The sequence below is a fragment of the Panthera leo genome, chromosome B4 (genome assembly GCF_018350215.1).
Source record: "Panthera leo isolate Ple1 chromosome B4, P.leo_Ple1_pat1.1, whole genome shotgun sequence".
Taxonomy (NCBI): domain Eukaryota; kingdom Metazoa; phylum Chordata; class Mammalia; order Carnivora; family Felidae; genus Panthera; species Panthera leo.
The window spans coordinates 96,561,214-96,584,784 of NC_056685.1; the positions used below are offsets into that span (position 1 = coordinate 96,561,214).

The window sequence follows — 23,571 nt, forward strand, 5'->3', positions numbered from 1 at the left end:
GTATTCTAAAATTGTTTTATTTCCTCTACCAATTTTCATATTTTTAAATTTATTATTAATCTTTTTCACTATAAATACAATCTATTTAAAGATGGAGATCTATCTGTAGATATAAATATGTAAAAATGGTAGTCTAAAATATGTGTAGAATTTATTCTTATAAATGTCCCCAGAAACCTGTGTAATTCTTAATTTTACTTTCACTCATTTCTCCTTGAAAAATACAACTATTTGCACTCTATTTTGCCTTATAAAATAAGTTTAGTTCAAAATAGATTTTATGATTTTCTCATGTGTATTTAAAATTTAACTCAAAGCAGGGGCACCTGGGTGGCTCAGTCAGTTAAGCGTCCGACTTCGGCTCAGGTCATAATCTCTGGAATAATTCACAATTACCATAAAAATCATCACCATCCTTCACAACATATTTAACATGCTACGTCACTCATCATGATGGATGCAGTGGTACAGGACCAAGGTTCCTGGGTCCACATTTGGATAACGGTGTATCTGGTTGATAGCAGACTTGGTTTTTAACTTTCAGCTTTATTTCTAAAATAAAGTAGTATAGCATAGTTCTTCCATAGTCATACGTATTCTTAATCAGTATTAATTCAGACTCTTACAGTACTTGACTCAAGTACCACTTATATCTTGAGCATCTCAGGCATCATTCTGAAAGACCCCAGAGATCCAATGATGAACCAAAGGAAACGGTTTCTGCCTTCCTGGAGCTTATAGCCCAGTGGAGTAGAGTGTGACTAATCGGATGTCATAAGAAACACTATAAGATTTTAACTGTATTGAGAAGCTGGAAGGGAGATTTATAAGAAAAGGACAATTTGACCTGTCAGTGAGACTGACATTCTGGCAGTGACAGCTGACCTGACGCCTACAGGAAAAACACACATTCCTCAGGCAAAGGGAGAAAAGAGATGTTAAACAAAAGACATAGTGTACGAGAATGGCCTTCTTCAACATTGTTTCTCAAGATTAAAGTCTTGGTACTTTCCAAAAGTTTAGCTGTTTAGGCAGAGTATGTACTGACCCAAGGACACCCTTAGAAATCTTGCAATTTTTTTTCAGTTAATCATGTTTGTTGTGTTTATATTTGCTGAGGAGAGCAAAAATCCCAGTTAATTGATTATGCACCTTCATCAAAACTTTAGGAATTCTCTCTTCTAAAATTGGAGTGTGTTACCAAACAAAAGTGTTCTGGAAAAGCTACATAGAAGAAAACTCATATATGAAATGTAGGAAGTGTGCCTGCTATCTGAATTAATACAAGTGTGAATTCCTTTGTCAAACTAGAAATCTTCTTCATAACCAGCAATCCTATCTGATTTGTCATTTGTATAAGTAGAGGTCATATATTACTTAAGTAGTGGCTACACTTATATAGAAACAAGGGCCTTATTATCTATCTTTTCCTAAGTTTCTCTGGAATCACACTGAAAGTACCACCTCTCCTGGCCATTTGGAGAATTCAGTACATGCTAGTTGAGTTCAGTCCATCATGGGAAAAATATTTGACTAAATGACCTACCTACTTGAGGGACTAACTAATCTAGATGTATTTTTTTAATTTACTTTTTGGTGTAGCAGGGACTTTAATTGCCTCAAGAGCTAATATAACTTCATTAAGTGCGTATTTCTATTCATTTTCTTATCATCATATTTAGTTTCTAATCTAAATACATTAACGATTTTATATTCTAATATAAAATTCAGAAACAATCTTATGCTTCTTTTCTTTTTCCTGACGCTTTTGACTTTTTCCTAACATTTAAATTTAAAATATATATATATATATATATATATATGTATGTATATATATATATATATTACAGCCATGCGTAGAGGCAAGTAGTCAATAATATTTTTTAAGGTATTTTAATTTTTACAAAAGCATGCTTTTGAACGTGACTTGATTTAATTTAACTGTTTTTCTTTCCAGTATGATTGGTATTCGCCCCCATTTCTGCCAATAGTAATCTTCCTATCATGCTCATATTGTTTGCCTGATATTATACCAATTTCGGGCATAACGCTATTGAACTTTTGTGCCATCTGTCAAAAGATATGCTTATTGATCACTTATAGAATGGCTCTATTTTAACCACCTGCCTGTTTGTCACAGTACAAGTGCTAAGTGAGTATGGATTTACATGGACAACACAGGGAGCAAAGTTGATTAACTCACAGTAGTGATCATTATTATTTACTAAGCCAGAGCTGGAGCACCAACAGAAATATTTGCAGCTTCCAAAACATTTTTACTTACTCACTGAGAGTAGATTATACTAACGGATTCCGGTTCGGGTTTATTACAACTGCTACCAACCACGATAAAGAAGAAATTTCCTCTACATTTTCCAAAAATAATATAAACACTGAGAAACACTTCAGCAATAATAACAATATTCCCTTTTTATTTTTTCCCCTTGTGATTAAGACTTAGGATAGATTCTATATATATGATTCATTCTATCTCAAAATGAAAATGAAAATAATTCATGTTAGTCTTTCTAATGATAGTGTGATAATGCTTAGTATTGTGATAATGCTGACGAAAAATGCTTTATAAGCATTAAATATTGTTCTTTGATATATATTTGAAAATATCTAAAAGTGAGAAAGAACTTTGATGACTTGTAATTTCTTGGCCATAACAGGAAAAATAAAAGCACATGCACACACTGTCATGGGTTGAAGGGTGGCCTCTAAAAGATGTGTCTAGGGGCACCTGAATGGCTCAGTCAGTTAAGCGTCTGACTCTTGATTTTGGCTAAGGTCACTATCTCACAGTTCAAGAGTTTGAGCCCCACATCAGGCTCTGTGCTGGCAGTGTGGAGCCTGCTTGGGATTCTCTCTCTCCCTCTCTCTCTGCCCCTTCCCTGCCCTCTCTCTTTCTCTCAAGAATAAATTTTTAAAAGTTTAATAAAAGATAGGTTTAAATCCTAAACACTATCTATCAATATGACCTTATTTGGAAATAGGGTCTTTGCAGATGTAATTAAGAATTTTGCAATGAGATCACATGGATTTAGGGTAAGCCCTAAGGTAGAAATTGAAGTAATTCATTTACAAGCTTGGGGATGGCTAGGATTGCTGGAGGCACAGGAAGCTAGAAGAAGGCATAGAACAGATTCTGTGGAGCCTCCAGAAGAAAGCGATCCCGCTGACACGTTGATCTTAGACTTCTGGCTATAGGAAATGTGAGAGAATACATTTCTGTTGTTTTAAGCCACTAAATTGGTGGTAATTTGTTAGGGATTATGAAAGCTCTAGTAAATGCATACACACATCTTCAGCCTCTCATATTTGAAACTTGGTTTGTAATCAACATTTTGCATTGTTATTCTTTCTTTGATGGAAAATCAAGGAATGGCACAGAGACACAGTTGAACTTTTAACTTTCCTTAACTTCATCCTTCAGGTTTTTATCAAGAATGGGATACTGAGAAGGCACTTCTTACTCCTCACAAAATTCAGACAAAAGTACTATCATCAGTCTTCATCCAATTCTTTTTGTAAATGTGTAAAATACATGGGAATGGTCAGTGGTATGAAAATAGAATAATTATGTAGCGATATCCCTAAAATTCACTGCAAAAAACCCATCTTCATTTCTTAGGATCCCTTCTAAATATTTTGAAAGAGTCTCTTCTTTTTTCTTTTTCATGACTTGAGATTCTTCTTATAATTGAAATTTCAAATATAAAAAAAATTGAGTGACTTCTATTTTATTTTCATATATAAATAAATGTTACTTATTTTTTTCTGCAATATAGAGGGCAGGCATCCAATATACACCCTGCTTCCTTGTGTATGCAGAGTACCTGCCGGTTACATGTACATGTAAATACATACATTTCAGTTATTTCAGAAAATCAAAAAATTTGTGTCTTTTAAAATTGTTTTTAATGTTATTCATTTCTTGAGAGAGAGAGAGAGAGAGAGCGCGCGCGCAAGTGGAGGAGGGGCAGAGAGTGAGGGAGACACAGAATCTGAAACAGGCTCCAGGCTCTGAGCTGTCAGCACAGAGCCTGACACGGGGCTTGAACTCACAGACCGCGAGATCATGACCTGAGCCGAAGTCCAACGCACAACCAACTGAGCCGCCCAAGCGCCCCAGTTTGTGTCTTTTCAAAAGTATGTTTTTCTTATATTTATCATCTGCCAGTGCAAAATATGCCTTTTGGCCTTATTTTGTAATTTTATCATTCACTTTTGCCATTCCCCTTTCTTCCAGGACCCAGCTTATTGTTTTTTTTCCCAATAATTTTCTATTACCTTATATAACAGGAATAGATTCTTTTTAACTATTTTTAATTATCAAATTTAATTAAATTTATCCTTATTCATTAACGCATGTGCACGCACACTTACACACACACACACACACACACACACACACACACACACACACATATATGAGGTTTACCAGGGATTTCACTGCTTTTCACAGAAAGGTCAAAGTGAAGTTAAAGAACATCTAGAGTACCTAGGATTTGATACAAATAAGAATACTTCTGTATTTTTAAAAAGTACAGCATTTTTTTGTTGTTGTTAGTGAGTCTACCAGTTAAGCCTCTGAAAACCTACAGAATTACATGTTGGTTAGTGTACACACACACACACACACACACACACAAATAGTAAATTTTACCTTTGACCGAAGTAAAAATCTACTTTTAGTTGGGGATGTTGCTAGTGAGAAAAATACGTTACTTATTCCCTACCCATGACAGCTTAGTGCTTATGACTAAAAAAATTAACTAAATTGTCATAGTTGATTCTTCCCCGGGCTGGAGAATCAGCCTTGTTAACTTCAGTGACCTTGATAGTGCATTAGAAATGAAAGTAAACCACATTTGCACAAGCCCTCACATTTATAGATGTAGTATTTTGATGGATACAATAAATCTATGTAATTTCCAACCTTTCTATGAAGAATACAAAAGACAATGAATGTTGCTATAAATTATTCCTGGGCAATAAGAGTTATTTGTCAAGGTGGAGCCCAGTGTCATCCAGTGGGGTTTTTATAAACACTCAGGCATGGGTCATGATTTGAATGAGAACAGTGCTTATGGATTGCTGATGTTACTAATGTGTCATTCCCATCATTATCTCCTGTCTTCCTAGTTAATGTACTGATTCTTAATCATCATGATTCAGACAACACCATTTTACACATGTAAATTTAGACTTCTTATCACAGCAGGTTTACAGTGCTATGACCATAGTTGAATGAAAGAAACTTAAAGAGCACAGCTCAAGACAGAGCAGATTCTTTGAGAAGCCATGGATAATGGGCACCTGATAATCAGGAAACCATTAATCTTGCCTTTTTTTTTTTTTTTTTTTTTTTAAGAGAGAGAGAGAGAGAGAGAGAGCTGGAGAGAGAGAAAGAGAGCGAGAGAAGGAGAATCTTAAGCAGGCTCCACACCCAGCAGGGAGCCCTACTCTGGCTCAATCTCACAACCCTGGGATCATGACCTGAGCTGAAATCAAGATTCACATTTAGCTGACTGAGCCACCCACACGCCCCCAATTATTTCATCTTTAACACAAGCGTCTATAAATAGGGCAATTAATCAGCCATTTCACAACTTCTACTACAATTGTATACCTCTAAAGTTTTAAATTATGTTATGCTCTTAGAGCTATTTATATTAGCAGGCTCACTGTTTCAGAGTGAGTCATCAGAGGTATCTTATTTTTTTTTTACTTTTGTTAGGAAGCAGTTTGATTTTTTTTGAGCTCTCATGGGTATAATTGATTCTGGATGTCATGAGGTTCTGAGTTATGAAATGTTAAATAGCAGTGTTCTAGGCTTTTCAGTAGAGTGTTTAAAATCCAGGCCAAAGAAACAGTTTAATCAAATCAGGTCGCAAATTCTCTAATTATTTGCTTTTTTCCCATTGACTTTTCTGTAGGTCTTTGTCACTGCCTGTCTTTGTCATCATTGTGCTGAATTTTCTGGCCTCTCTGTACATTTCTCACTTGTGTCTTTTCTTTCTACCTTTTCTTTGATGTCTCCTTCTTTTTATCCTCATTGTAATATTGTCTGAGCCACCTAGTTTCTTACGTTTTGTGCTTTAACAATTATATTTTAAAAAGTGGTTTTATAGCCTAAATATTTACCCTCACCAAACCTCTTCCTTCCTACCCTGTAGAAATAAGAGCTACTTTATATATGGGACTTAAAAATTTTAAGTGTAATTTCATATATATTTTTTCAGTTTAAGTAAAGTGAATGTCACTTTTAAAGTACATTTATTTTAGTTATAAAAGTCATTTTAAAGGAGTGCTGTTATCTTAAAATATAATCTTTTGATACATTCAGGATATTAACAGTTAAAATGAGCCCCCTTCAGCAATCATTCTTCCTTTCTTCAGGAAAGAACAGCATATACCTCTTTGCAAATATGCAAAATTAAAATATAAATAGGTATTGAACATTTCAGAACCCAGGAATTTTAAATATCGTTGGTTGGCCTATTATCCACCAGGTTTATCCACTCTATCTTTTGAGGACTAAAAGGTCATGAATACTGGTTTAGCATTTCTCTTGTTATGCCTAAGTTGCAATAGGAATGAACTTGCACCGTGCAGACACAAGTGGGCAGAGCCCCTAAAACAGCAACCCTCGCTGCTGTGGGAAGGGTGCTGGCCAACCGCGTTGCTGCCTAGTGTTCTTCCCACCCGTCATGGTCTCATACTTCACCTGGGTTCTGCTCTCCCTTTGCTAGGATTCTAGTAGAGAAGAGATGCTATGAAACAATACTGCTTCTGGTTGCCAGGGTGTTTATATGGATTCAGTGGCACGTTTGATTGACAAGTATACCGGTCAAGTTAGGTGGGATTCTAAAAGTGTATTTTATTGTAATGCCTTAAACTTCATGTATTGTCAGTCATGTTTTTATAATTACTCATTCACTTGTAGAGAGGTTGTCTAAAAACTTTATATCTGCTTTCATTTTAGTCCTGTACTCTTTCGGGAAAGATGGAGAGAGATATTTGTTGCCACTTCGTACTACTACTTACAGTAATAAAACTGGCGAGGGGGATGTCATTACCACATATTGAGACAATTTTCTATGTACCTTGCACTTGGCTATGCACAGCATTTAGATAACACTCATACTGAGCCCCTGATAGGTACCAGGCACTGTGCTGCACTGGATAAACATTATCGCATTTAATTATTGTAATAACCTTGTAAAGAATTATTTTTCCCATTTTCCAAATGAGGAAACTGATGCTTAGGTGCAAAAAAGTCACATATTCTTTCTAAACAGCTTTAAGTTTTATTCAAGATAGTTTTCTCAGGACCAGCCAAGGGACAAAGGAATGGAGATGGAATGAGAGAAGCAATAGGGACTATTGTGAACAGGATAGACCTTTGTAAACGCAGGTTATTTTTCAGTCTGATATTTTAAAGTCAGGGATTACTCAGGAAGAAGTAAAAGTGCTAGTACTTAAAAGGTCAAACAAGATTCAGAATGTTGGTGAGGAAGCCTCAACCACAGCTATCTTTTAACTTTTAGATTAGGCAAGCGATTTTTCAAATGAATTAATTAAATGCAAATTAATTAAAATAAATTAAATGGTAGGCCACACTCTATATTCATGTTTGGTGCCACTGAAATAAACAGGGGCTCTTAGAGTGATTTCAGAAATTTTTTTCATTGTTTTTGAAAATAATTAAATCCACATCGGTAATGAAAAGAATCTTGTACTAACAGAGCAGGAAGGGACTTTAGAACTCTTGTACTCTAGCCTTATCAAATTAGGGTGAAAGATGAAGCCCAAAGCAATGACCTTGACTTGCCCAGTCCTAGAGGCAGTTATTGGTCCAATTAGGTCTACTGAGAACCTGCTTAGAAATAGACCCATATCATGATTAAGCATCAAAATTATATTTTAAAATAATATGTTTTTTTCCCTTTGGCAAATATAATTTCCTCTGGGAGATCTTTAACTGTACTATCAGAATTGTTTTTGCATATTATTTAACAACATTTTTCAGTATTGGAATATGTTTTACTCTAATAGTAACAGACTTGTGTCTTTACAAGTGTAATTACACATTTATTTATCATATTTTCAAAGTAATTGTAATATTTCTTAAATGGTTAAATTTGAAATATATGAATTAAGAAAAGAAAGACTAGTTATCTATAATTCCCCAACCCAAAAGCAAATATTAATAGTCTCTTTATTTTTCTTTTAGTTTTTTTTTTTTTAATATTTTATTTATTCTTGAGAGAAAGAGAGACAGAGCATGAATGAGGGGGGGGCACAGCAGGAGAGGGAGACACAGAATCTGAAGCAGACTCCAGGCTCTGAGCTGTCAGCACAGAGCCCGACGTGGGGCTCGAATTCACAAGCCATGAGATCATGACCTGAGCCGAAATTGGACGCTCAACCGACTGAGCCACCCAGGCGCCCCATTTTCTTTTAGTTTTTTTAATCTAATGTACACATTATTTTTTTTTAATTAAAGTTGTGGTATTATATATGTATTATACTCATCCTTAATAATATATTTCATTATATTAAATAATGTATTTTACCATATTATTAAATATTACTCTATAATATATTATTCTTAGTAACTATTTATATCTTAATTTAAACCAGTCCCTTATTGTTATTTTAGGTATGTCCTGATGTTTAATTTTTTTTAAGTTTAGTCATTTATTTGAGAGAGAGAGAGAGAGCACACGGGAGTGCAAACTGGGGAGTGGCAGAGAGAGAGAGGGAGAGAGAGAATCTCAAGCAGGCTTTGCACTGTCAGCGCAGAGCCACATGTGGGTCTCAATCCCAGGAACCTTGAGACCATGACCTGAGCCAAATCAAGCATAGATGCTTAACCTACTGAGCCACCCAGGTGCCCCTGATTTCTTACCTTAAAAAAACAATGTAGCAGAGAAAACTTTTAGAGCAAAATCTTTGGAAATTTTTCTAATTATTTATCTTACTTTATCAACCTACTTCACAATTTTCCATTTAATAATTAAAATTCCAATTTACTAAGATTTAAAATACCAGTCTCATTCCACCATCATTATTTAACTCAGTAAAAAAAAAAAAAATCTTATAAAAGTTGCATGCCTCTATTTTTCCACCTACTTAATTGTTTTAACTCTTACCCCAAAGCATTTTGTTTTTGTGCATTTGCTTTTGGCAAAGTAAAAAAGGTTAAACATATCACCAAAATACAAAATAGATTATTTCAAGGTGATACTTTTTAGGCTTTTAGAATTTTTATGCTTTCAAAACTTGTACTGTACAAATGAACTCCGTCATGATCCTGTTTAAAATGAGAATAGAAAAAAAATATGGTGTAAGTTATACTAATTAGGTAATAATTTCTGCAATGTTATATCCTAGAAAAGATAAAGACACTTTTGGCTAAGGCTTACTCTGTTCATCTCTTACAAAGGCAGCTAGAGAGACTAGGCCTGCTCCTCTCTATGTATACCACACATACAGAAAAACAAGCACAGCTTTCCTTCTCAGATAATAAAATTCCATTAAAATATTTGCTTCTGAGGAAGCAGTTAAAAATAAATGACTGTGGGATATTCACATGCTGATAGACAATTTCCATGATCACGAAAAGGATCCCTGTCTCCCTGCAAGCCTGGTATGAAGGATCTCACAAAACTCATTTGTACTGCTCATAACTATGGGTTCTGTGGGGTTTTCAGCCTATGCTTTCCAAACAAATGAGCTTCTCCATTTGTTCCTAATGACTTTGGTTTATACAAAGAGATCTTAAACTGTCCCCAGAGCAATCATTTTGCTAAAATGCTATTAGAACATCTTTACAAATTTAGCAACAAAGGGGGCTTCATTAACAATGGAAATCATTGGGAACCAAGGCCCTTAGTAAATTCAAGTCTCACCAGTCTTGTTTTATCTTCAGTGATGAGTACAATAATCTTGTGAACTATACCTTGACTCCTTATCTGGTGGGTGGGTAAGGAAGATAGGGAGCCGATGCTGTGGGGAGAGATGCTGGAAAAACCAGAGCGGTATTCTGTGGTTAATCAGCTCTGTCCTTCCTCTTGGAAGGAGCCTTGTGAACCTTAAGCAATGCATATGCCTAGCAGCTGCTAATAGAGCCATTTTTTTTTCCTGAGAGGTTGGGGATTTGCAGCTGAAACTGAGCACTGTTTTTCAATGGACCATCAACAGGGTTTAGATTATATATGTAAACATATGTGTGTCTCATTTTCATAGTAATCAAATTTGATACATCTGCTGTGCATGGAAGGACAGCTGCTGGCAAGCCTGAAAGTTGACCTGCAGCTTCTGGCAGAACAAACCCAAATTATGGGGTCTTTCTCTTGGTTTGCGTCTGCAGCTTCAGATACAGAACCTGCCCCTATTCTGGGCAGCTTTGCTTTTAAAGACCTCCTTTGCGACAGACAACTTTCATTAGATTCCTTCAGGGTGATCTGTCTGTCGTTATATTCAACGCTTTATTGCTGAGTGCCCTTTTAAGATTTTTTTTCCTCCTTGCTCTGTGTATGACCAGATTGCCATACAGCAGCTCCTTAAGTACCCCACTAGCCTATGCCTTTATAGTCACCCAGAGGCTGCATTTTAACAAGTATCACTTCAGTGCTGGCTAACAGAATGGATACTTACGGTTGGAAATCCACTCTTGCCAACGTATTTCTCAAAGATGACTGATCAAACTGTGTTTTAAAAATTAATTAAAAAAGAGGTTAGAGGTGACAGTGTGGCTAGTTCAGCGCCGAGAGAATTATTGGTTGATTTAGAGAAAGACTAGGTTTCTTAACGTTCTTATTATAGTTAGTAAAGATGGGTATAATGTATCTATCATGATTACATGCGGTGGCAGTGAGTTCTGAAGCTCTTTGCTGGTTTCTTCTGATGTTTGTGTTCCTTTTGGTTCTTTAAAAACAAAACAACCAAACAAAGTGCTTGCCTTCTAATGCCACAAAGAAAAAAATCTCCAGACAGCAAGGTTAAAATAACTTTTCTCCAAACACTCCAAATTACGTGTTGAAAGAGACAGAATGATATAGTTTTAGCTATCTGGGAACAATTAATTTTGTATGATACTTCTAGCAAATCTAAACATATGGTGTCCTGATACACAATCTTCAATATTCTGATTGGAGCCCTACTTAGCTGCTTAACAGAATAAGATTAAGCTTATCTTACTGGTAGTCATTCAGGCACTTCCTCCTGTTTTCCAAATACTCCTTCAACCATAGCTGTGTTTTAACCATCAAGGTCCTAAATATTTATTTATTTAATTTTTTTTTTTGTGTGTGTTTATTTATTTTTGAAGAGGACAGAAGCAGAGCATGAGCAGGGAAAGAACAGAGAGGGAGGGAGACACAGATACCAAAGCAGGCTCTAGGCTCTGAGCTGTCAGCACAGAGCCTGACATGGGGCCTGAACTCACAAACTGTGAGGTCATGACCTGAGCCAAAGTTGGATGCTTAACTGACTGAGCCACCCAGGCAACCAAAGGTCCTAAATCTTTAGAAGAGATTGTTTTATCTTGCTATCCAGAGAAAACACTTCTTATTAGCCACATTCAAATTATAAGTGAGAAATGTAAATAATAGATCACTGAATGTGATACAAAGCAGAAATGCATTTTTAACTTTTTGTAAATATTGGAGTGATCTATCAGAGAATTCGGTTTTTAAAATGTGAGGTATACTCTGAGACTTGAAAGAACAATATTTAGTAAAAAATAGCTATGGTAAAGTAAACATGAACATTTACAGTTTATAAATGGCCAAGACTAATTAAATCCACTCAGTTTCCCACTGCAATATTTATTTTGAAGTCAAAGTCAAAATTTAGTCTACTTTTATAGTTACTTTTATAAATGTAAGGAAAAAGAAATTTCTACTTTCTTAAAATTTACTACTTATATCTGTTTACTACCTGTATTGATAATCTTCTGGATTCCAAAACTTGAAGAGCTCTTTGAGAAAAATAATTTTAGAGAGACTTGTCTAAGAATTTAGGACAAAGTGTTTGTTTTAATCAAATTAGTCCCTTCAACCTGGGCTTTCTTGTCATTCTTGGGTCTACCAATTATGACAGCACGATCATTGGTTGATAAGTATATTACTGTTTGTGGAAATACAAAGCATCCTCTTTGCACTGTTTTTTTAAGCATTTGTGTTCTGGTTTTTGTTTAAATAGAGTATCAAGAGTGGAAACAAAAATTGCATTTAAAACTACCATTACATAAAGTATGTTATTTTATTCACTCACTTGCCAATATTTTTGAATACTGTTACTATATAATATCATTCTCTTTCAGGTAGAAACTAATTAGCAAAATCATCTTTTTAAAAATTGACTGTAGTAAAGCAACATCTGTCTTTAGTTTAAATGCTATGAAGCTTTTCATTAACAGAAAACCACCATGGGTTGCTTCTTTAGAATACCACTAAATGTTAGAGACATCGTCTACTGTACAGGAGTCTCACTATTAGATGAGGATGTCTGGGAATTCATCTGGATGAAATTCCACTCTACCACAGCAGTTTCTGAGAAGAAAATATTATTGGAAGCCTTAACTTGCAGTGATGATAGGAACTTATTAAACAGGTGGGTCAATTGATTTTCTAAATCTATTTGTGTAATAAAAGTACTCTCTATTAACCAACCTATTGTGAATTTGATTGTGTTTCCTTGAGTATATTGTAGTTACTCTAAAATATACTTTCTACAGCTAAGGAAAACTGCCATGTTGACTTGACTAAAGCTTGTTGAATTGAAAGATATACCTCTGTTTCTACCTAAACAGTAAGACAGTGTTTCATTATAAAAGGAAATGTTTACTATAAAGATTTTTAAAACTAAGTTTAGGTCATTAAAAGAGAATTGTGATTTTCCACCTGCAAGATTTTTTCAGAATTTAATTAACAAGTTAATTAAAATATTATGAACTTGCTTTTCCCCCTTCTATAAACAGAAAGTTGTTCTATTGATAAATTGTGTTGGTAAAGTCTACACTGGTCTATTCTTTTGAAATATATGACAAATTAATGCATATAATTTTTTGAAGTTTTATAAAAATGCTTAAGTTATTGGGCTAAGAGTTTTCCTACAATTCTATCTTTAAAGGCTTCTGAATCTATCACTAAATTCTGAGGTGGTGTTGGATCAAGATGCAATTGATGTGATAATCCATGTCGCTCGAAATCCACATGGCCGAGACCTTGCCTGGAAGTTTTTTAGAGACAAATGGAAGATATTAAATACCAGGTAGAAATAAGAGTTCATTGGTACTTGAGTGAGTAAATTAGAGGTGATATATGAGACATAAAGACCCGACTTTTTGTGTTAAAACCAAGGCTTAGATAATAGAATTAGATTTTAAAATAGTCAACTAATATGGGTGTTGCCACTTCTGGGAAACTCAGAATTATTTTAACAATTCTATAGCATTATTCATGTTTTGAAGATTAAAAACTGCGATTATATATAGAAATGTGGGACTAAAAAGGTTTAGCAGTACAGTTTTTGTGGAAACTCTGTTAAACTGTCTAAGGTTGAAGAAATATCATAAAACTTCTATATTCTGAATGTGTTGTGGAAAAAATGATTTATAAATCAGATACAATTATTATTTATATAACAAGAAAACTTTACTGCTGTAGAATTGTTTTAAGTTTCCTTTATTTTTTTAAAGTTTTTTTAAATTTTTTTTTTGTTTTGAGAGAGAGCAAGCGAGGGTGTGCACAAGTGGGGAAGGGGTAGAGAGAGAGGGAGAGAGAGAGAGAGAATCCCAAGGAGGCTCCACACTGTTAGCACAGAGTCTGATGTGGGGCTCAATCTCACCAACCGAGAGATCATGACCTGAGCCTAATTCAAGAGTAAGAAGCTTAATTGACAGCCGCCCCTGTTTGAGTTTCCTTTAAATATAAATACCATAAACACCTGAAATGAAACCATGATTTGAATCATTGTATAGTTCTAGGTGCAGTAGAATTCATTCCTGAGACATCTTGTTTCATGGTGAGAATTCTTCAGCCTCAATTTAAGAAAATATTTCATTATGTACTTAAATATATTGTAATGAATGTTGATTTATTACTCTGACAATCTGTATGGCATTTTGAAATTTAATTTATTAAAGGGCATGTAGATGCCACATGTTTTCAAAATTAAATGTCCTCATACAGTAAGCAGACCTATTGTTTTCTATCTCTTAAAAATTGGTGTGTAAACTTTGTTTTTAACAAACAACTTTATCAGTTGCCCTTGTATAAATAGTTCAATTTGAATGAATGTATCCTATTAAAACACATTTTTATCTACGGATATTTCATTGTCAGAAAGCACTAATATTCCTAGAAGACACACTGACTTTTTTGTATTTGCAGCTCAGAAATTGGAATGATTGGAAGATTAGAACTTGCTTTGCTGTCATGCATATAATGTAGTGAATAATCAGACAGAAAGCGAAATTAGTATATACAAGCAGTTCACTTTAAGGAGTATCAAATATCTGCCAATACACAATTTCTTTAGGGAGTGGTTTTGTATATCAGAGTTCAGCATAGTAGATGTATAGTTTAGTCCCTACCAAAAAACATTTGGTTCTTGATATGTTTATTTTGTCTCACTGAGAGTCCCTGATCTCTAACTTAAAGATAGAAACTTTGAGATTTCAACATACCTACAGATATGGAAGTGTTGAAAAATAGGATTTTCTTCATCCCTACTCTTCTATCGATCCTAGAACACTGGAATTCATGGAGGCACTGTCCAAGATGCTCCTTATTTCCTGCACTAAAGATTCTCCCTGACTTTTGTTGCCATCTACTCTAATGGTTTCAGTCACTCCCAAATCTATATCTCTTACTGAGACATTTCACCTAAGCTTCACCCTATGATAAGACAGTTGTCTGTTTGGACCTGCTGCTGAGGTGTACCTGCAAAGCTAAACCCATCATTTTCCTCCTGTCTTCATTTCCTTAGTAAATAATCCACCAATTAATCAAGCCAGACACTTGGAAAACTACATATACTCCCCACTTTTCCTTGCCATCTGTAACAATTAGGCATAAGATATTGTCAATTTAACAAGTCCTAAAAGATAACCTGTGATAGGTATCCTTAGCACAATAGAGATCAGTAAAATGAGAAACCCTTCCAACACACTGACACAAATTGTTCCTTTCTATAGGTCAAGAGTCAGGAATTTATATCTGTGGTACAAGGATTATGCAATCCAAATAAACAACTCAATATTTTAATTTAATGCCTACATGAAAAAAATGCTAATATTTTGGGAGCATTTCAAAGAAATTTGGCTCAGTTTCTAAGCATGAAAAAGGAGAATGTCAATGTCAGTTGTAACTGACCAGACCAAAGGATCTGTGTGACATACTAATAATGCCCAAGTTTATCTTACAGTCCCGTTTCCTTTTTTGGGATTTTTGTTTTCTTATAGTAAACTAGGTTACTTTAAGTTGAAAGTTTTAAAAAATTTCTTCCTTAGTCCTTAGATTGAAAATATAATAATAATTACTAAATCTAATTTTAAGTTCTTTTTTTTGTTTTGTTTTTGTTTTTGTTTACTACAGTTTGGACCTCTCTAAAATACTTTGAGCCAAATCAGATGAGCATCTGATTGAGCATCTGATGGTGCCCCACAGCCATATCTCTATTCACCTCCCTTGCTACCCAGAGAAATGACTTTGAAATGTTTAGAGATCTTAATGGCAATAAGATAACATTAGTCAAATGGAGCCCTTGAAAAGTATTCTAAAAAAATCTTTAGAGTAATATTTCTTAAATTACTGCCTATATTAACATAAAGCCTTTTTTTTTTCATCTTTCCAGGTATGGGGAGGCATTATTTATGAATTCTAAACTCATTAGTGGAGTTACAGAATTTCTTAATACTGAAAGTGAACTCAAAGAGGTAAATATTTTAATATGAGTTCTAATGCTTTTCTTTTATAAACATATGAAGGCATACATTTACTTTATTTTTTCAACAGATTCATATCCATTTCTTTAAAACACACACACACACACATACATGCTAAAGACTTTACTCAATTCATTATTTGCAAACGTATTTCTATTATATTAAACATTAAATCCCTTCGAGAAGTGTTTAAATGTAATGTTTCCCAAACTGGGGGACTCTACTCCAGAAATCTTTGATCCAATCAGTTGAGGAACAACCCAGTTTAGAAATAACAAAACTATCCTGTCACAATGACTCAGTATTTAGATACAAAGGATCAAGGCTGGTGTTAAGGTACAGAACTTGGGTCTCACTGCTTTGTGGACAGGCCTATACAGGAAGTAGATAACTGGATGTGATAATAATGCTTCATGCTATCTAGTCTGTTCAATAAAATGAATTCATATGTGTGACAGAGAATGTGTCTGACAATATATCTTGAGATTAATAGCTGAAAATTCTGCTTGATATGATTACACATGAATTTCACTGATGAAAATAAACAATTTTTTAAAGGATTAGTGTCCAGTTTGGAGTGTATCTAATGTTTCCTTCCTTTTTTATCTGGTTTATTTCTATGGAAATTTAAATCAGCTATTTTTTTTTTTTTTGACCATTAACTCACATTTGTAACACAGAGGGGTGGAAAATGGGGAGGAATAAATATGTAGGAGGGAGGAAAAAATATAGATACTTTGAAATGATTCAGATGAGCTGGGCTTCGACCATTTTTCACTTTTTCGTCCATTGCGCAACTCCGTTGTAAAATATAGCTGAGATTTGGCATTGAGAATCATAGCTTCCTCAGCTCTCACTGACAGAACGCCTGAGGCTATGACCCAGAGATAATCATATTGAGCAGCATTTCCCCAGAAGCATCAACCCTGGCACCATCCGTAACATCTTCTAATATTGCCCAATGTTGTACGATTGTCCCCTATTCACTCACTTGGATCCCTGCAACACTAGGAGCTAAGCTAAGTCTCTGATTGTAATGATTTGAAATTCAATTTTTATCCCTGCTATGTGTTCCCAACCCTAAAGGATTTGGTTTTGAAAGCCGTAGCACATGTTTTACTATATTTTTTTTTTAATAAAGGAAGCTAAATGGGAAGGACTTCTTTCATACCCATATGAAACAGAAAGAAAGAACGATTGAATGAATGATTACTTCCAATATTCTCTGTATTCAAAGGAAGTACTTTTAATTCCTTGATTTTATATTCAATAATTGGTGAGTGAAAGATTCATTTACTCACAACCTGAGAAGTCGAACACAGAAGTGAAAAATCTCTTCCACCCTTTCCTTCCCCTAGTCCTTCTCTGTTTTTGCTCCCTTCCTTCTCCTGTCTTCTCTCCTGTCTTTGCCTTTGCCCCTTTCTTGCAGCCTTTCACCTGTTCCCTCTCCCACTTCTTCCTCAAACTGTCTTTCATAATTCCCTTGCTTCAGTAATACCCAGGCCATGAAAAAATATCTTTTTTTTAAGCTTATTTATTTATTTTGAGAGAGAGAGAGAGAGAGAGCAGGATAAGGGCAGAGAGAGAGAGAGAGAGAGAGAGAAAGAATCCCAAGCAGGCTCCATGCTGTTAGCACAGAGCCTGACACAAAGCTTGAACCCACAAACCATAAGATCATGACCTGAGCCAAAAATCAAGGGTCAGTCACTTAACCCACTGAGCCACCCACGTACTCTGAGAAAACATCTTTTAAATGGATATTAATTTGGGGCTCCTGGGTGGCTCAGTTGGTTGGGCATCCGACTTCGGCTCAGGTCATGATCTCATGGTTTGGGATTATGAGCCCCACATCAGGCTCTGTGCTGACAGCTCAGAGCCTGGAACCTGCTTCAGATTCTGTGTCTCCCTCTCTCTCTGCCCCTCCCCCACTCATGTACTCACTCTCTCTCTCTCTCTCTCTCTCTCAAAAATAAAAAACATTAAAAAATTTAATAAAAAATAAACGGATACTAATTTGATGTTATCATATGCCGACCACTTTGTTTTATTTATTTCACACAATGATTTCATATTTTTCCATTTGATTTAATTGCTATTTGAAATGTCCCAAGATACCCCTATAATGAAAGGTGCAGTTTCAAAACTGAAACTAAATTGTGGCTTTTATTCCATTATCCAGCAAGCAGCTAACTTCACAATACTGTCCATGGCATAAGCAACGAATCCCTTCACCATCTAGCTACTCGTGCTGACTTTCTAGTTGGACAACTGCTGCCTGAGGCTTTTCCAGAGTTTCATTATCTAATCATTGTGTTTAAGATTGGGGACCACTGTTTTGAGTGGTATGGGGGTTTACTTTGTATTGTTAATAACCCCCTTTCATTAAAATAAAAGGGGTTAGGAAATTCCAGACTCATCCTCTCATAACCAATGAGCCTCAGAAACAGAAAACCCAATATGCTCCCTTTGGATAGGGTATATTCTTATTTTCAAGAGTATCTAGATCAAAAGGGAATCAGCATCTTTATGAATTCTGAAAACTCAGTTGAGATTTTAATGATCCCCATCAGCCTTAGGGGCATTCAGTAAGGAAATGTGTATTGTCCCGAACTCCCTTCCCCAAAACTGCATTCTCGTACCTGACACTGGCAATTTCCTTCTAATTACATGGCTCCAGCAATTTGAACAATATTTCTCCATGAAACAGTGTGTTATTTCCTTAATTTTAAACTAATGGAAGTACAACCTGAGGGAGCCACGGAGGCCCTTGACAGTTTTTCATACTAATGTCTGTTAAGCAATTCTCTCCAGCACTCGTTTTTCTGCCTTTTTGAACCTAATCTACAACATGGCTGGGGAAGAACATAGATCCTGTGCATCACAGACACCCCACTTACAGTTTTAATGTTGAAAATATGAACCTCATAATAGGGCAATAGCTACTTCAATTCATTTATATAGTCACTGAGAGTATATTATGTTGTGTAATTTACTCTCCAAATAATTTATTTCGTGATGCTTAGGGTCTAGGTTACCCTAAAACAAGAGGTTTTTTAATATTAAAATGTTTTCTAATAGAGAAATTAACAAACCTGTCTAGAAATTTTAGGCTAAGAACGGGAAGCACAAACAACGCTGACATGTTACTAAATGCTATTTTATAAAAATGTCTAAACTTGCAACATTTTCAAATAAAAGCACAAGATGGCATAAATATTTAGGAAACACAACAATAAAAGCTAATAACAGCAGAAAATCTACCAAAGAGCTGCAGAAAGAAGCAAACTGGAATGCCAAGTGCCTTCCATCTACTCCAGGCCCTATAAAGTCAGGCAGGAGTCTGGAAGGTGCTATCATCACACCCCAGGTCCGGTTAGATGGCTGTTCTCACCATGCGTTTGTCAGAAAGGCTGTGGAAGAATATGGGTATGAGATCAATTTATGCCAGCTATGGAGAGTTGGGCCTTATGTGTTCTGATGAATAAGCTACTCCTAAGATTCAGATGAGTTACCTCAGGCTCTCTGAGCTCGCGAAGGAAGTTATTTAGTGCACTTAAATAGTGATTTAGGAAATGAATCCCTGGGGACCCACCACTTAACATTTTTTTATTGATAGTTCTTTTGCAGGGTAATCTGACCTACTCTTTGTGTCAATAACTCATTCATATTCAAACCCATAGTTTGTCTTTGAGGAGGACTTAAGAGTTTTACTTCATGTGTTCAGGCTGTCTTGCCGTCTATTTCATCAAGGGGCCAAGAGCATGTTCCACAGAATCACGGTTTCCAAAGGGTCATTTACCATTATCTGGCATATTTAGTACTGCCTAGGAAAGTATGTAATAGCACAGAATATATTTCAAGAGGAGTAGATATAATTTTTTTCCTGATTGACATATACTACGTAAATAATACCACTGTAATATACATATGTAATATGCATGGCAATATACATATTTTTATAATAAAATATAATTCAAAACAGACCATGATGTATTATTTGTTGCTTTAGAAATATTGACTGAATGAGTCCAAACACATCAATACAAATGAATTATTGGATTAATCAGTTAAAGTTTAAAAATATGATTCAAATGTTTATATTCAACTTCCTTTGAAGATATGTGTGAGCATGTTACAGGCATATATATATATATATATATATATATATAGAAGATATTCAATGAATTCCAATGTCTTCCCTTCTTCTGCTTAGTATGTGTAAATTTGGTAAAATGTCAAATCAGTTTTAAGGGTAGCATCAACAAATCTTTGTTATATGTTGGATATTTTACATGTTGGTTATAAAAGCATAGTGATTGTGAAGTCTTATAAAGGACATAGCTCTAAGATATGGCTACCTACTGCTAATGCTGCAGGGGCACAAGGCTTTGTAGGAAAGTAGAGGATAAACTTTGAGAAAACCCATCGTATCAGGTAATCAAAGTAATGCTGTCATAAACAAACCAAACTACCAGCGAACCACTTTCTAGATTAACGCAGAAAGATATTAAAAAGTCCATTTTAATTGCATCCTCCCCACCCCATATCTCCCTGTCCCTGAGTCAATCTTGATGCACTACATTTCCCTCCTGGCATATCTTCCATGTGGCACCCACCATGTGATGAATCACACCCCACACTAATTACACCACATAATGTTTCTGTGCTGCAAGTTGATTTTTCACATTCGCCTATTAGCATTGCGATTGTTGGTTGGTTGCCAGTTTTTTAAGATATATCAAACAGAAAGAAAAACTTCTAGTATTTAATCTTGAAATAAAATCCCTAAACATCCCCAGAATATGTGAACTCTCTAGAGAAAATCTTTCCATGAAAAGAAGAACAATGCATTTTAAAATTATAACATTTTAATTAAATGCTCAACGTCTCTAGCTAAATGAGTCCACATTCTTGCTTCATTCCTTCTAAGTTGAGTTACTCAGGTGATTGCAATGTCATTAACCGTCCAGTTTTCATATAGTATCATTAGTTTTTTCCACTAGCTGATAACTGGTAATCCCTTGCCACCAAAGATAATGTCAAGCGCTTACACTGTTTATTTGGGGGAAAATAAGGAATAGTTTTATCTCTACCAACAAAGAGTGAACTTTAACCCTCATATTCAGTTTTTAAGGCTATTTTGTACCTTGGATATGATTCATAATTAAAACTAGCCTTTGCCACAATCCCCTCAACATATATGAAAATATAAACACATCTCTTTTAATATTTGTCTATGAAACAAGAAGCTGAATTCAGAGCTCTTTGAACTGTAATGTCCACTCTTTTTTCCTTCCAGTTCCAAAAGAAACTACCTCACACCTAATGGATGCAATTTCTTATATTTCATTTTGTTAGTAAGATTGCTTCACGTATTAGGTAGGCCTTCTGTAGGGGTGGTGGCACTTTGTTCCACATACAATCTTGTTTATATATGTTGGCCATGAGTTTCTCTGAGACATGTATGTTTACTACTCTAAAATGTTTCTTTTCAGCTGAAGAACTTCATGAAGAATTACGATGGAGTAGCTGCTGCCTCTTTCTTGAGAGCTGTGGAGACCGTTGAAGCCAATGTGCGCTGGAAAATGCTCTATCAGGATGAGCTCTTCCAGTGGTTGGGAAAAGCTCTGAGACACTAATAGCTCTATTATAACAATTCAACTCAGAATTTTGGGAGAAAACTGCTTTATATGGAATCAGGAAAATATGCTATGTGGAAAATGGCCAGATTTTCAGTGTTAACGTGTGGGAGGACTTTTTTTTTTAATTTTTGGTTTTGGGGGATTTTTTGTTTGTTTCATTCATTCTGTTTTGTTTCTCTACTGGGTGTTCTTCTCTAAAGAAACTCTTGCAAGTGAAACTAGCCATGATTGCTTCAGCTGTACATTCCTTGCTGTACAGGACCAAATATGATAGTGGTGCATGTTGATGTTACAGTCAGTTTGGAAAAACATATTCAGAATATTTTGTGCATGGTTGTGTGGTCCTGCCTGTGTTCAGCATGCTTATTTAAAATGTCCAATGTTGTACGTGAATATCTGTTACATCCAGGATGGGCATTATACAAAAGCACAAAGATTATCTATGACAATCAGTGTTGCGATGAAAGAAAAACTAAAAAGGAATTATATTCTTAGTCCTGGGCGATGTGAGAGGTAAAACAGCCCTTGAAGTGATCAGTGTCACTTATTTCAGCACTTGGATTGTCTTGCAATGATTCCTGTGTTACTAACTCATTTTCTTCGAGTTAAAGCTGTGTATACGTTTAAAAAGGCATATAGATAGCGTATGCATATGTATATGTACATAGGGAAACCCTGTATGTATATAGTATGTTGCACACTGCACTTGTGCAAAGGATCTCTTCAAAGAAACTTTATCTCTTTTTATAAACTTATGCAAACTTTGAAAAAGCTTAAAAGAATATATCTCAACGCTATTCTTCATGACAATTTCCTGACTAAATTTCTCAACTGTTATAGATTTTTTCATCTACTTCCTGAACAGTGGTCTATTCTACTACGTGAAAATGAATTCAAACAAAATTTATGTATAAACACTCTTCTAATTCTTTAAAGTGGCAGCCTCGTATCCTAAATATGGATTCTGTCATCATTTTGGTCAAACTTCCCATTGCATCAAACAATTGTGCACACTTAAGAATTCTCAGCGCTGAGAGGTGTTTCTTTTCCATCTTGTTTGTTTTTCCATCTCATGTTGGGTGGTCCAGAGGGTTGAAAATTCTCTCGTGTGTGTTGGTCTTTGTGTCTGTGTCGATCTAATCCTCCGTTAAGTGACCGCACCTCAAGTACGTCTGATACCATTTAATGACTTTTGATGCCAGTTGTGCCGTCCGTTCCGATGAAAGTCACTTTCCTTGAGCAAAGCTCTTCCTTTGGCATTGACAGCTGTCTTCCGCCAGGGAATTTTAAGTAGCCCTTCTCATGGCTGTGTGTTATGTAACACAAGTGCTTGTTTTACATGGCATTCTCACCCAGTAGGCCAGCTCTCCAAACGTTGCTTAGATGCTCCAAAATGAACATATTTTAAGTTGGCCGTTATAAAATACCAGCACAACTACTGGACCTAAGCTAAAAGTTTGTGGACCGCTTTCTATTTTCCTGAGGTTCTCCACTCTTCCACGTCTCCTTGCAAATTATTGAGAAAGATCTATTCTAATCGTCACTGAACACTGGGAAAAAAAAAAATAGGTGTTTTAAAACCAGAGTCATAGATTTATTTTGAGTTTAATAAAAAGTAGCAATTTCCTAATCCATTGAGCAAGTATCACCTAAAATTGAATTTTAGCTTTTTAGCAATTAATATCTATTACTCATACCTAAATTTTTCAGCACTTCATTAAATTAAAACACGTGAATTTTAAATACACTATGTGGATTTAGTGAGACATAGTAATACTTAGCATTAAATCTAAAAGTCGTCCCACCTATCAGAAGTCATGTAATTTAACTAGTACTTACACATATGTAAACTCCATAAGGGACAAGTTCTGAGACATGACAACAATAAATATCACACTGCCGTAAGGGTCCAAAACATGTACTGTATGAGCATTGGATTCATGTAATAGAGATAAATAG

At 35.3% G+C, this 23,571-nt stretch overlaps 1 protein-coding gene across 1 annotated transcript in view; it reads left to right on the plus strand.

Moving 5' to 3' along the window:
- TRHDE (thyrotropin releasing hormone degrading enzyme) overlaps positions 1-21,788 on the plus strand; it is a 379,106-nt gene extending 357,318 nt beyond the window's left edge. The window contains exons 16-19 of the mRNA XM_042944643.1: positions 12,466-12,633; positions 13,153-13,293; positions 15,880-15,961; positions 21,466-21,788. Of these exons, the coding sequence (XP_042800577.1) occupies positions 12,466-12,633; positions 13,153-13,293; positions 15,880-15,961; positions 21,466-21,609 (535 nt within the window). The 3' untranslated portion in view covers positions 21,610-21,788. The remainder of the gene's footprint in view (positions 1-12,465; positions 12,634-13,152; positions 13,294-15,879; positions 15,962-21,465) is intronic.
- Positions 21,789-23,571: the final 1,783 nt, after the last annotated feature.